The following is a 15,077-nucleotide window of genomic DNA, read 5'->3' as shown; positions in this document are numbered from 1 at the left end:
CCTACCCGCCTCTCCCTCCACCCTCACCACACACCCCGCACTCACCTCTGCCTCCCACCTCCCCTCATGGCCCGCTGCACGCCTCTGGGCCCCCTGGCGCTGCCAACCCACCCAGTGCAAACCCCAAGGCCAAGCCAAGCCGGATCAGCACCGTGGTCTGATGAATGGAGCAAGTGAGCTAGGAAACAGGAAGGTCTGGGGGAATTCACAGGAGAGGGACCTTGCCCTTCTCTCCCTCCTCAGTTTTTTTCAAAATATATATACACATAGCAATGTCCTCCTCTCACTTCCTCCCTGCCTCGGGGCCCCTCCTCCAAGCCCCTGCAGTTGCCACGGGGTTTCCTTCCAGATTAAAGGACCTTTACCACTTGCAGCCTGGACTCAGGGCACTCCAGAGCTGGGGAGTGGTGGGGGTCTTTCAGAGATCCTCGTCCTCTTTCACCTGTCTTCCTTTCCCCACCTTTTCCCTGGAGGTCTGGCTCGGTGGCCTCAGACCTCCGGGCCAATGTGAACCCCCTCACAGCTCTGGCTGGTGGAAAAGGGCAGCTGTCGGAGCTGTGGGGGTGAAGGCTTCCCCAGAGCTCCTCTGGCCATGTGGAGCTGGGAGAGAGCTCTGTAGAGTTGTGGCCAAACCTCAGCTGGCTCGGCCCTCTCTCTGACCTCAGGGCCTGGCCACACACCTCCATGTGTCTTTCTGCCTGCTGGAGGACACAGACTGTCAATGCACTGGGTGGGTGGGACCCCGCTTGGGCTGGCCCCCATGTGGGGCAGTGCTTCCTCTCTTGAGCCAGTCTATGCCCTCTCTCCAGTAAGCCCCAGCCCAGACCTCTTTGACTTCAGGAACTTGCCTCGCCCTGCAATGTTCTTATCCTGATCAAAGTCCAGACAGGTTTAGGGGGGGGCTCAGGTCTGGGATGAGAAGGGCACTGCCCTCCCTCACCCATATTGCATGCCCCCCCATTCCCTTCCACCTCTCCCAGCAACAACCGAAGACAATGCACTTTATAGATATCACCCAAACACACCTCTCTGGGGCAGGGCACCCAGCATCAGCCCTGGGGAGAAGCTCCCAGAGGGCCATCCTGAGCCCAAGATGTCTTTCCTGAGGCAGAGATTGAAGCCATCAGAGCCGGGGCTGGGAGCCAGAATGCCTGAGTCCTTCTGTCCGTCAAAATCTCTGCTGCCTCTCCAGCCCTTTTGCAGCCCTGTTTATTTATTATAAATATATTTTTTACAAGCCCCAGCTCCTCTTCTTGCCCCGCACATTCAGCTCCTTTCTCAGCTCCTGCCTTCCTCTCCCCTCTCCACTATGGGCTGCAGTACAGACAGACAGATGGACCCTGGCGTATGGAAGGCCAGGGACCCTGGGGCTTGGGGGCCGGGGAGGGTGGTGGTGGGAGGGGCTGTATGGAGAGGAGCTGGGGTTCAGGCATTGTCTTTTTTTCCTCCTTGTATATAAGAATGTATATTTGATGCCTCATAAAAGAACTTGTGCTCACCTCCCGCCTCTGCCTCCTACTTATGTCCCCTATCCCCACTGTGGAGCCCATGGAGAAAGAGGCCTTAGCCTGGGGAGGTGATGCGCTAATGGTAGAAGTTCAGGTGGGCGAGATGCTTTGGTTTGTTAGGAGGTGGAACAAGAAAGGTTTCCCTGTCTTATTTCATACATAGTCTTTGTGACAAGAGTGGCAACAGTGTGGGCTCTAGAGTTGATCCAGTTCATATTCTGGGGTTTTCATTTCCTAGGCATGTGAACTTCGGGTGTCACCCTTTCTGAGCCTCAGTTTCCTGAATTTGCAACTTGGGGTGATCAGCCCTTGCCACATGGATTGTGATGATGACACGAGCTAACAAGTGTCAAGCAACAAGGATGGAGAGGTGTTCAGCAAATTAGTTCCCTTATTTTCCTTTGGCAGGTTGGATACTTCCAAGGTTTTATGGCCTCTATTCCTGTGGCTTTGCCTTGGAGCCCCCACCCTGCATGCAATGGCTGGTCACATTTCTGTCCTTAAGGGTGGGAGTGTGACTTGGGCCAGGAAGACACAGGGCTAGATACATTATAAGAGCTCTTTGTATATATTTAGGTTGTTAGATAACAAATAACTGGACTGCCTTTCATTTACAGAGGAGGGGACAATCCACACAAAGTCAGGATGTGGTTTCCTGACTTCTAGCCCATGCCTCTTTCCAGTGCCCCAAGCTGCTTCCCTATGAAACAATCCTCTTTCTAGCTGATGATTGGCTTTTGACTTAGCAGAGGAGGATGGAGCAGAGCATCCTGACCCTCTTGATTAGGGTCAGCAGGGTCCCCAGGAACAGCATTCAGTTAATATTTCTGCTGCATTCTGAGAATCTGGAATGGCCTCTAAGAAGGAATGGTTTGGATGGCCCCACTCTTTAGCAACTTGGACCAGTGTCTTGGTTTTCTTCCTCATTCACATTTAAAGGCATCCCAGGGAAGACAACTACAAAAGCAGCAACTGAGACTATCTAAGCATTTGATGTCTCCTTGCAAACCAGACCAGAGCGTTTTAAGAATTTAGGTACAAAAAGTCCCCAATCAAATTCAATCAGCATTTTTGTTCGTTTCTTCTCTGGTAATCCAAGATGGACTACCTTTGGTTGTTCCCCTTTCTCCCACCTTCAGCTTGAGGCTGGTTGCATCTTCCTAGAGCTCAGCCTTTAGCACTCAGGTCCTGCCTCAGTGACTTGACTATGCTGCCCTTGGTGAGTCATCCAGCCCTTCAGAGCCTGTTTTTTCACCTGTAAGGAGGGGATAACAATCATGCTGTACAGTTGTTACTAGATGAAAGTGAAGCGCCTACCTCCTGCCAGACACACAGTAGTATTCTTGGCCACCTACAGAAACAAGTGCAAACTGCTAGTCTTGACACTGGGAGTTCTCCATGGGGTGGCCAGCTGATCTCTATAGTCTCCCATTCCTCCCTCACACTTGGATCATACACTCACTGTTCTCTGTAAGTGCCTGTGTGTACTTTCCAACCTCAGTATCTTACCTGTGCCTTTTCCCCCTGCCAGAGTGCCCCCCCAAACCACCAATATCCCTGATGGAGGTTTTCTCACTCTTGAAACACAGAATTAAAGGGACCATCCTTCACAAAATGTGTCCTTGATCAGATTCCCTGAGATTCTCTCATTATCTTCCCAACCAGGCCACAAGTGGCTTGAGAGTAACACTGATCTGCATCATCTCCATCCATAGCATTGCCTAGCACAGTGCCTGGCACAATACTGATGTCACTCAGATTTTATTAATGAAATGAATGAATGAATAATATTCTCTCTCTCTCTCTCTCTCTCTCTCTCTCTCTCTCTCTCTCTCTCTCACACACACACACATANTGGCCGACGCACTTGAATTATCATCTTCTCTCTCTCTCTCTCTCTCTCTCTCTCTCTCTCTGTGTGTGTGTGTGTGTGTGTGTGTGTGTTTTGTTGGGGACTGAACCCAGGGCTTCATGCATGCTAGGCAAGCACCTTACCACTGAGCTATAACTCAGCCCTTTTTTCAAAAAATGTATTTTGGGACTGAAGCTTACTAAGTTGCCCATGTTGGTCTTGAATTTGTAATCCTCCTGCCTCAGCCTCCTGAGTTGCTGGGATTATAGGCATGTGCCACCACACCCGACTTGAATAGTTCTTTTATGCTTAGAATAAGGTATCTTTGTATTGGTTGATTTATTAATTGATGCAATCTTGTGTACCAAGCTTTTGGGACCCTCTGGGACCTCCTCATGCTTCCTTCAGCTCTTTCATAAGTTCTCTTCCTATCCTCATTGTGGTTCTAGCTCTAGGCTGTCCTTGCCCCTACCTTCTCCTTCTCAGTTGAGGTTCCTGGCCCAGACTTTGGAGCAGTAGTTCATCTCACCTCCCCATTTCTCTGAGGACCTGGAGACAAGAAGCCTATTGACTATTCTTATATCAAAGGACAAAGGTTCTAGGATCTCACGGAGTTCTTAACCTTTGTTCTAGACCAGCACTGTCCAATAAGTCTTTCTGTGCTGATGGAAATGTTCTTATCTCTGCTGTCCAATATGGTAACCACTAGACACATGTGGCTACTGAGCACTTGAAATGAGGCTAGTACAGCTGAAGAATTGAATTTTAAGATTTTAATTAAATTTAGAAGGATATGGTAGCACACACCAGTAATCCCAGTGACTCAGGAAGCTGAAGCAGGAGGATCACAAGTTTGAGGCCAGCCTGGGCAACTTAGTAAGACCCTGTCTCAAAGTAAAAAATAAAAAGTGCTGGGAATGCTGTTTAGTGGTAGAGTGCCCCTCCATTCAATCCCCGGTACCAATAATAATTCAACTTAAATAGCCATTCATGGATGGTGTAAACCATAATGGACAGTGTAGGACAAGACTTTCAGGATTTGATAGCCTGGTGGGTAATGTCAGGACAATCTAAGATCAGGTCTGGAAAGAAACACTGGTTGTGTGGGGACACAAAGAACTCCTCCACTTGGGGGTGGGAGTAGGGTCAAGGAAGGTTTTCAGGAACTGCCCCTTTAGCTAAGTTTGAAGACTGAGAAGGAATTGGCATGCTAAAGAAGGTCATTCACTAGAGGGGGCAGCACGTGCAAGGGCCCAGAGGTGTGAGAAAATACAAGTATTAGTGGCATGGCAAGAAAGGGGAGAGTGCAGCTCAGGTGGTAGGCGCAGCATACAATGAAGCATGGAGGCAGATAGGCCTCCTCTGCTATGTTGCCAACAGGTTTTCCAACTGGCTTCAGCAGCAGCTAAAGAAATATCAGGTGATAGTTGGACTATATAGTATTTCCACTATAAAATTACTATTTTCCCCTTATAATGAATATTTTGTGGAGAGATGCATTGAGAATATGTAAATATCCTATTATTCCTCAAACTTTTACCCACCAGTTTTAACATTCACTGATGATTCTCCACTGAAACAATTACTATGGCTGAGGTTGCCAAATGGTGATTTTCAAATGCCATCATTCTTTTCATGTGTATTTGTTGGCTTTCCACTATAAGGTACAACTTTGCCTCCTCCCACATTTATTTATATCCTCATGGACTCATGGCTGTTTTACTCTATGGGTTATATATAACCCATTAACATCATTCTTTATTTTAATGTTCAGAATGCCCCAGATCTGGCCAGCAGGAAGCCCTTCAAGTTGGCTCCTGTGTCCTTTGGCATGTCTCCATCTTTCTTTGAGCACTTGCCTTTTTTCTGGCACCAAGAGATGCTTCAGACCTATCTTATGTTTTCCCTGCCCCAACTCTGGAAACAGTCATTGTGTCCAAGGAGTCCTGATTCTTTCTAGTAGAGAATGGCATTTAGAAATCAAAGATTTGGGCAGTAGGTGTTATAGAATTTTCTCTATTACTTTGAAAAAGTTTGAGCATCCATTGGTGATTTTTTTAACCCCATCATTCCTTCGGTATTTATTATTAAACATTCTACTTTTAAAAAGAGCTTTCCCTTTTCCCTCATTTTACTTATATCAATGTGGATTCATGAATTTTTAATCAATGAGCTATAATCCACTATTGCCATAATTCATTTTGATTATCACTATTTGAATATATGATTTTATTGTTATGTATATGTATTAAGCACGTAGTATTCATCTATATTTCTCTGTTTCTCTCCCTGTCTATTTATCCAATAAACCATGTGCTCACACAGGTACCTTGAGGAGGTTCTTTTAATAGTCCAGGCTAGAAGCCATGCATAATAAAATACACCTCTGGTCTCAGCTACTTGGAGGCTGAAGGTGGCAGGGTCGCTTGATCACCCTATTTTGAGACCAGTCTGGGCAACACAGCAAGACACTGTCTCAAAAAAATGTGTTTCTGGCAGGGAGGGACTGGGGTTTCCCCTGACATCTAGAAAACTAGAAAGGAGATGTCACCATTTGTATTACTTGGGGCCGAGTGGGGATAAAGATCCTGAACAATCAAGGTAATATAAAGATCCAGGGGATTAAAAAAAAAAAACACTAGCACAATGCCTGAATGCCTGGCACAAAGGATATTCTTAATGAGTTTTAACATATTGGTTGCTGACTCTCAGAAACAAAAGTAACAGCTACCAGATACTGAGGACTTGCTATGTGCCAAGTACTGTACAATAATCATGCAAGGTAGGTATTATCATCCCCATTTCAGTTTCAGAAGTTGGGAGTTGCCCAAGGTCACATAACTAGAAAATGGTAGAGCTGGTAGAACAGGAAGGCAGGCCTGTCTGACCCAGGGTGCGAGCTCCTACCTGCTCCCTCAGCTAGGATTTCCTAAACTCAGTCCTGAAGTAGGTAGAATCTACCTAACTGGGCACACAGTATGTGATTAGATATAATTAACTGAATGAAGGAATGACATTCCCCACCCCCTGAAATGCATTCAAGCTCATGGTAGATGCTTAATATATATAGGACATGTTTGCAAAAAGTATACATTATTTTTAGTCAATATACTCAGTCTACTCAAAACTATACAGTTGTTCATTTTTCTTTTGTTCATTCAACATTTACTGCTTACCATGCCAGGTGCTAAGTATGTATATGGCTACATGGTCCCTGCCCTTAAGGAATTCATAGCCTAGTAGAGGAGCACAAAACAAGCACTTAATAGCATGTGCACAAATACTGAAATATGTGTACAGTTGGTATTCAAACTACATGCCATGGGCCTACACCTGATGAATAATAGAGATGATCCTCAAATGCAGTAGATGACTGATGGACAAAATACTGATTTGATACTCCTTCAAGGTAGTTGGGATGAACATGTTACCCAGAGGGAAAGGCCTTACTGTTCACTGTTCCACTAAAAATCTGGGAGACAGGTTGGTAAGGAAAATAGGTTTATTCAAAGCCAACTTGGAGGAAATTAGAGACTTCTCAAATCATCTTCTTGGGGGCTCTTAAGGCAGGTGGAACAAAAGGCAGGAAATATACATATGCAGATTTAATAAGCCAGAGAACCAGTCAGTTTCAGCTTCCCTTGTGTCTGTGCTCTGTTGGAGGAAGTAAATGCTGTCATTGGGAAGTTTTTAATTTCATAGGGGTCTGTTTCAAATCTATTCTGAAACTGCTCAAGGAACATGCATACAATAGGAGTAGATGTACATACAGTAATAAAATGCATATGATGGGCTCTACACTACACAATAAACACACAATGTACACAACAACCATTTTTCTTTCTTTCTTTTTTTTTTTTTTGGTACAGGGGATTGAACCCAGGGACGCTTAACCAGTGAGGTACACCTTCACCCCCCACCCCTTTTGGTATTTTATTTAGAGACAGAGTCTCACTGAGTTGCTTAGAGCCTCGCCAAGTTGCTGAGGCTCGCTTTGAACTCACAATCCTCCTGTCTCAGCCACCATGCCGGGCTGTACACAGACATTTGAGAAACAGTATGCTGTAAGCTTACAATTGACCCTGGTGTTTTACACAGTAGCACTCACTGGTAGGCGAAGGATAAAATAACGCTTGCTAAACATCCAGCAGTTAAAATATATATACACTCGGGCTTATTTTATAGGATTACTGTGCCACAAATGTGTACACAAATACATACAACAGTTGAAAGCATTCATTAAAATGCTGTCAATGATTCTTTGGGGGTTAAGAATGAAAACCCATCTCTGAGAGGCCTCTACATAACCTTGGATAAAAGAAATATTTCTTTCTTCTACTTGGGACCGAGGATTTAGGGTTCTAAAAATCCATATTCCCCAGGGAGTGAGCGGCCTCTTGCCTTCCTTTTTCCAAAGCTCTAGAGGTCGGGGCCTAGAACAGGGAGCCTAGTATATTTTGCTCCACCTGCGATCCAGTATAGAAGGGGTCCTGTGAAATCAGTCACCCCAAACTGCCTTCCGCGGTCCATACAAAAGATTAAGGATAAGGGGCAGAAAACACTGGAGCGGGGCTGGTGACCAGGTTGAGATCCTCTGGGTGGTGGTGTCGGGCGGGGTTGGGGGGGTGGGGGGCGGAGCGGGGGCGTCAGTTTGGGCCCACCACCCACAGAGACCAGCTCCTCTTCCGGTCTGTCCCCCAAATGCGCATGCGCACCACTGGCCTTTAAACGTGCACCGCCGGTCCATCCGGAAAAAGGATCCGGCAAACAAATTACAACCTTGTTCTTCCGCGGCTGAGGTGAACTATTTTCTGTAAGTCGGGAAGATACTTTTGAGTAATCGCTTCCAAATAGGGATCCCGTGACATTCTATTTAGCCAAGTCCCCAAAGGATAAGGGCTTCCTAGAGTTTATCCTGACGCTAGTTAAAAGAGGCTCGGAGGGACACTCCGCGGAGGGATCCGGTTTGTTGTGGTGAGGGGAGGGGGAGACGCTGACAAACCAAGATGGCGGCGGCAGCGATGGAGGCCGCGGCGGTTGGGAGGTAACTGTAGTGGTGAGGGCTGCGTTAGTTAGGAGGCAGCGGCAGAGTTTGGAAGGAACGGAACAAGACGAAGAGGGGATAGCAGCGGCGTTATCCTGAGAGTCTCAGAGTGCGGCAGCCACACGCCCCCCTAGGCCTTCGGCGGGCGGCGGCCGCCGGGCTTAGGGCCTAGTCTCCGAGCAGTGCCTCGGTTTCAAATAGCGGCGGCGCCATGAGCCCTTAAGGGCGGTTCGAGCCCTACTGATCCCTGGCCCATTCCTCGGGCCCACCATGGAGCTGGGGTCTGACGACTTTCTACCGCCGCCGGAGTGCCCGGTGTTCGAGCCTAGCTGGGCTGAGTTCCGAGACCCTCTGGGATACATCGCGAAAATCAGGCCCATCGCTGAGAAGTCCGGCATTTGCAAGATCCGCCCACCCGCGGTAAGGCTTGGGGCCGGTAGTCGCCGGCGGCGAGGCCTGGGATGAAGGATTAGGGTAGCCGGCGGTGAAGCTTGGGGCGGAGGGCAGCTCGAGGTGTGGGAAGATGGGTTGGTTGGGACCGTTGTGGATCCGCGCGGGCTGGAGAAACGGTGCTGGGGGTGGGGGTCCTCTAGTTTGAGGCGCACAAGTGACCTGGGGTCTGAGTCCTACCTCCATCCCCGCTTTTATTTCTTGGTTCCAGGCAGGGGAGTCTAGTGGGCGGGGAAGAGTTCACAGAGAGGCACCCCAAATATCTCTTAGTTACTCCGGACCATTCAGGTCAAGGTTCCATTCAATAAAGCCCTTCTTCCATCTGCTGTCATCACTTCCCTTAAGGCAGGCGACATAGTGTAATGACAGTATCACAGCTCAGAAGGGAGACAGACGTGAGTTCAAAACTCCGCTTTGAAGCTTAGCAGCTGTGTGACCTTGGGCAGGTAATGTAATCTCTCTGAGTCTGTGAAATGAGTCCCAGGAATGGTTGTTTCTAGGATTGGATTAAACTAGGTAGCGTCTGTGCATAGTAGGCACTAGGTAAGGGGTAATTACTGAGACTGCAAAGGTGTTTGATGTGGTCATTGGTTTGCTTCTATGTGGGTTGACTCATATTTACTCACACCCTGCTAGGCCAATTCGTCTATGATAACATCCTGGCCGGGTGGACCAGTCATGAAATCAGTCTCACAGGGAATGCTCTGTCTGGCTCCCTTGAGGTGGGTTCAGGGATTGACCCCTTTTCCTATTTGAAGGCAGTGTCAGGCCTTTTCCTGCACATAACCCCCAAGACTTGCCTTCTGTGGAGAGGCTTGAACCAGTCATCTTGGTAGTGTGGGCTGTGAGTCCTTCTCAGAAGATTTCCACTTTTCTGTGGCCCCGGATGTGGGAGGTCCCAGAGGAGAGGGCTTTGGGGACGGGGGCGGGGGCAGAAACAGAAACAGAATGGAGCTATGGAATTGTGCCCTCTTTGGAACACTTGATTCCCAGATGTCAGCAACAAAGGCCATGTCTTTCCTTCTGGACCTGGCTAGGCCTGGAGAAATCCCCCAAGGGCTAGGACAGACTGCTCTCTTGCCATGGAGAAGAAATGATATATGTTGTTTATTGACCACTTGGGATTCTGAAGGCAGGAATTGAGTTTGAATGGAACAGGGGGTTTTTTGATTGGGTGTCTCTGGATGGGGAGCCTCATTCCCACCTGAGGAGGGCACCACAGGCCTTCTTAACCAACTTGGTACTTTTGGTGCTCAGCCACAGATCTAGGATGGTTTCAAATGGATCCTCTGGGAGGTGTTGGGTAAGCTAATTTCTTCCTTGTTGGATCCTGGCCACAGATCTCTGAGGTATCCTTATCCATGGTGAGGGAGTGGCAATGGGAGTGAGAGGTCAGGAAAGCCAGCAGAAGGGAGAGGCTGGAGTCCTGGGCACCCTTAAGGAGGCACTCCCTGAAGTGGTTGGGCAGGCCTGTGGGAAAAAAATATATTTGACATAGGGATTAGTTGAGGACTCAACTTCCTTTTTTCTACCTTGGACTTACCCGGCAGGCTGGCCTTCTGCATGTTATTACCCTGGTGTGTGTATGTGTGGGCAGGAGGGATCTGTCCTTTGTTAGGTTTCTTTACACCAACAGTGTGCTCCCCTCCGATCCAAGGCACTTGGCTCTCTGGTTTGGTATTGTTTTTTCTTCTAGACGACTGTCAGGCAGGTTGATATTCCAAGCGCTTACCCAAGTGATGCTTGGGTTCAGGGTAGAAACCTGTGTATGGGTGGGTGCCTGGGAACTGGAGGTTTGCCTTAGGATGAGTCATTTGGGGTCTGAATTGCTGGGAAGGTATTACTACACTAGGGATAGATGGGTGGGAGGACAATGTTGGTACCCTAGAATAGATCAAGGGAGCTTGGAAGGTTCTCACTTCCTGCCTTTTTGTCACCACATCCTAATAATGCTACCATATTGTACATGGGCACACAGTAGTATGAGACCAAAGGCAGGAAGTTTGCTGGACCTTCCCCAGCTATCAGTTGCATCCACAGCTCCTGCTCTAGGGTTCCAGTTCTGCAATTTTCCTGTTGGGTGCTTGATATTGCACTGATTCTTGTCTAGAACCTGAGTCAGTAGGAAAGAAGGTGCCTGGCTTTTGGGTTTGAGCACCTTTCTACCTGGGTTATCTGCACTGAGGGGAGTGCCCTAGAGGTGGGAGACAAGAGACATGGGAAGCTTGACTGGGCTTTAACCTATCATTTTAGCCTATATTTTCTCCCCCTGCTTCACTGTATTTTTTACCTGCTCTTGCTGGAGTTCAGGAGGAGGGGCATGCAAGTGTAAGTTCTCTGGCCCCTTTTTCTAAAATGTAAGTGTAGAAGAGGTCAACAGCTTTTCCCTCTCTTACTGTCCCCCCACCTTTCATTCCATGTATATACATGTATGTATGAACACTGGTGCCTTGCTGTAGTGCAAGGAACCTTGGACCTGTAGTTAAAAGATATGAGTGACTCCACCACTAACTCAGCATATGATTTTTGGAGAAATCACATTTCTTCTTTGGGCCTCATTTTCCCCATTTGTAAAATGAGGGCATTGATCTAGGTTATTCTAGGTTCTTTTTGTTTTGCCACCCCAATAAAAGCCAGAGCTCTGGGTACCCCTCTCTAGTACCCCACCCACCCCAGGGACATGGTAGCTGGGGGTGGGTGGAGTACTAGAGAGGGGAGGAATCGTTTACCGTCATCCTTTGGGCAGGAGAGAACAAGCTCCAGCATGAAAAGGCAGAGTCTCCCTTACTTTCATTATTTTTCCTTGACTTCCCCCTCCTCAAATCTTACCATTCTTTGCCACCACAGTCTGGCATCACAGTGCTTACCTGCCCTCGGCTTCCTCCCCTATCTCTTCCTGTATGAGGCTGATGTATAAGAGAAGACCCACAGGAAACCTTCCAAACCAAGGGAGTATGAGGATTTTGATGTTCCTTGCTTTTTCCTGCAGTATCTATCTCAGGCCCTTTAAACTGAGAATAGACATGAAAGTCCCAAACCTTTAAATCCTGCCAGAATCAGAGCTGAGCTACCCTTTGTGTGTATTGGGTTATGGGGTCAGCCTTCGATGTTAGGTCTTAATGATGACTCCTTTGAATGATGTTTTCATTCGAAAATCAGTATACAGGTTCAGAAAGGTAAGATCTTATAACTAGTAAGTAGTGGAGCTAGAACATGAACCCAGGTCTTCTGACTGTAGATCCTATGTGTTTTCCTGTACATGCCTTGGGTATAGGGAGTTAATGTGGGTGTGAGGAGGGTTTGGGGGTCATCTGTTTTGGGCTCCATCTCTCTGTGTCTTGAAATCCTGACGTTGTACTGTTGAGAGGGACTAGAAGTTTCCCAGGGCATACGCATGGGACCTTGGATGTAGACTTGTGGGGCTACCAGGCCTTTTGTGAGTTCTTGCTGGGAAATAGGGGTGGGTGGATTGGGTATTTGCCAGGTTAATGGGTCTGGGGTGCCTAGAGATCTGGGAAGGTGTAAAAGGAGTGCTGAGCTACTTTTATTGCCCTCTAGTCTTGTATTATACTGGGATAACGCTAGTCTCTTTCCCCTTTTTATTCTCTCAGGATTGGCAGCCACCCTTTGCTGTGGAAGTGGACAACTTCAGGTTTACCCCCCGAATTCAGAGGCTGAATGAGCTAGAGGTGAGAAGACTGGTAGCTGGTGGTTGGGTTGGGAAAATGAACACCTGAGCTCCGATCCCTCTTCCTTCATACCTTCTATGGCTAAGGTCCTTTATTGTCAGGGCCATAGAGGAAGCTTTAGAGCTCCAAATAAAACCAAGATCAGGGGGCATTTAACGTTTCTGGTTTGGTGGCCCAAAGGCTAGAAATGCCCCTTTCCCACAAAAGTTTGCTATTTTTGAAGCTCCCCTGTCAAGATCTACCTTCTTGGGTTAATAAAAAGGAAATACAGGGCTAGCTGAGACCCTTTCTTCATATATCTAATTCATTTATAGCCTTGTGCTTTCTATCTTCTTTCCATGGTGCTTGGTAAGGTGGGAGGTGAGGTAAAAGGGCAGGAACAACACAAGGACTGGTCTATGTAGAGGCAAGAATGGTTAGAGACAGGCAGGGTCAGGCAGGTAGGCTTTCCCCTCTACCTTTTGTTCTATACAGGCTTTCCCCTCTACCTTTTGTTCTATACAGGAAGTCCAGGCCCTTTTTCATGGGTAGATAGGGTTCTACACCAAGGAATTGAGACTGCCCTGGGATAATGAAATAGGGTGCTCTGAAACCAGTTCTAGGTAAGGTCCTGGAGTTTTCCATGAAAGATGTAGGTTAGACATGTGCTTCCACTCCTCCAAAATTATTATGTATTCACGAGCCTTACTATAAGTCCTAGGGGTGATTGGGCCCAGCTAAATTCCCATAACCTGAAAGTTTATTTATCAAGACCAGAGTTCTGTAACCTCAACACTGTTGACATTTTGGGCCAGATCATTTTCTTGTCATGGTGGATGGTTGGTGGGGCTGTCTTGTTCATTGTAGGATGTTTTGTCTTGTCTGTCTTATTTTGTACAGGCGACTGAACCCAGGGGTACTTAATCAGTGAGCTACATCCCTAGCACTTTTTATTTTTTATTTTGAGATAGGATCTTGATCTTGCTAAGTTGCTGAGGCTGGCCTTAAACTTATAATCTTCCTGCCTCAGTGTATACTAATAACTAATTCTCCCTAGAACCATGTCCTCTGACTGGAGTGAGGAGGTTATAGAATTGGGGCTTTGGGGAGCCCTTCTTAGGTCATTGAGTTGACCCATGTACCAGGGAAGCATGATACATGCCTTTTTCCTAGGATTTTTGCCCTAGGTCAGGTACTGAGTTGGTCAGATGTTGGTGCTATTTCAGAATTCCATCTCAGTTCTTTAGTCCATTCTGCCTATAGCATGTTCTCTTGTCCTTTAAGAGTTTCATGGTACTCTTGGATCCAGTTTCATGGTATATAAGGAGGTGATTATGTTCTTTTGGAGTCTTCATTCTTTGAAACCTGCTTAGAGCTTAGATACAATTCTGAAGTTTCCAGAGGGCCTTTACTGGTCTTATTGAGTTTACTCCTCTAGGGTAGGTGGACTGCCAGTTATTTTCTTTGTATAATAAAAATACGGTTGATTCAGACATTAGAACCAATTTGTTCAAGGCTATACAGCAAATCAGTAGTAGAGGGAAAACTAAAACTTTAATTGTTTGACAACCCAGGTATCTTGATGCTTGCTGTGTGATATAACTCTCTGATCCTTTGTGTCCTCTTCTGTACAAGAGATGATAATACTCATACAACCCTGTCAGGGAGATTGGGAATAAATATATGTAAAGCTTTGGCTGTTCTACCCTCTCTTGGGAGATGAGAGAGAGAGAAAACTAAGCATTGCCCAGAGCGTGAGATCCAATTTATTAGGAAAAGCCCTGAGTTAGTATACATGGGCTGCTCTGTTCCCTTTTCTCCTTCTCTTGAGCCAGAAGATAGGAATTGGGGGAAGGGCTGGCCAGTCTCTTTGAGCCATTTCTTCTTCAGGCCCAGACAAGAGTGAAATTGAACTACTTGGACCAGATTGCCAAATTCTGGGAAATCCAGGGTTCCTCCTTAAAGATTCCCAATGTAGAACGGCGGATTTTGGACCTCTACAGCCTCAGCAAAGTAAGAACAGGTTTTTTTCAAATATCCCTACCCCACCCCAGTAACCTTGCTACTCTGGATTCTCCTTATTTTGGATATTAGATCTCTAGGCTACAGTTGAAAGGACGCAGCCTGATAGCGCACAGGTGTCATCAGAACATCTTGGCATCTCTTGCTGAAATTTGAAATTGGGAGAAAGGGGTAGCCCCCAGTAAAGTGAGGGGCTGGGGTTGTTCCTATTTCCCCTTTGACAGGCCTGCTTCCTTATGTACATAAGCACAGCACATTTATGTCCTTTCCTGCTTGTCCTTTCAGATTGTGGTCGAGGAAGGTGGTTATGAAGCCATCTGCAAGGACCGTCGGTGGGCCCGGGTGGCCCAGCGCCTCAACTATCCACCAGGCAAAAACATTGGTTCCCTGTTACGCTCTCACTATGAACGCATCGTTTATCCCTATGAGATGTACCAGTCTGGAGCCAACCTTGTGGTAAGGATGCCAGGCAGAGATAGAGTAGGGCTTTACCCTCAGACATAGATTGTCACTCTTTTTGGGGGGTGGGGGTT

General features: G+C 47.1%; 2 protein-coding genes across 20 annotated transcripts in view; both read left to right on the top strand.

Annotated features, from left to right (window-relative positions):
- The window catches only part of Iqsec2 (IQ motif and Sec7 domain ArfGEF 2), an 80,876-nt gene extending 80,603 nt beyond the window's left edge, over positions 1 to 273 (top strand). For all 5 annotated transcript variants that reach the window (XM_048796702.1, XM_048796701.1, XM_048796700.1 and 2 more), the window contains one exon: positions 1 to 273. This exon is cut by the window's left edge and continues 799 nt beyond it. In XM_048796702.1, coding sequence (XP_048652659.1) covers positions 1 to 161 — 161 coding nt within the window. In that variant the 3' untranslated portion in view covers positions 162 to 273.
- Positions 274 to 8,144: 7,871 nt separating this feature from the next.
- The window catches only part of Kdm5c (lysine demethylase 5C), a 34,060-nt gene continuing 27,127 nt past the window's right edge, over positions 8,145 to 15,077 (top strand). For 7 of the 15 annotated variants that reach the window (XM_048796661.1, XM_015506533.2, XM_048796660.1 and 4 more), the window contains exons 1-4: positions 8,325 to 8,824; positions 12,466 to 12,543; positions 14,413 to 14,535; positions 14,830 to 15,000. In XM_048796661.1, coding sequence (XP_048652618.1) covers positions 8,675 to 8,824; positions 12,466 to 12,543; positions 14,413 to 14,535; positions 14,830 to 15,000 — 522 coding nt within the window. In that variant the 5' untranslated portion in view covers positions 8,325 to 8,674. Of the gene's footprint in view, positions 8,825 to 12,465; positions 12,544 to 14,412; positions 14,536 to 14,829; positions 15,001 to 15,077 lie in introns of all 15 variants that reach the window. The other 8 variants (XM_048796662.1, XM_015506537.2, XM_015506535.2 and 5 more) reach the window with 5 other exon arrangements.

The sequence above is a fragment of the Marmota marmota genome, unplaced genomic scaffold (genome assembly GCF_001458135.2).
Source record: "Marmota marmota marmota unplaced genomic scaffold, marMar, whole genome shotgun sequence".
Classification (NCBI taxonomy): domain Eukaryota; kingdom Metazoa; phylum Chordata; class Mammalia; order Rodentia; family Sciuridae; genus Marmota; species Marmota marmota.
Note: the sequence above shows the minus strand (reverse complement) of the source record. Positions and strands in the feature narration are given on the sequence as shown.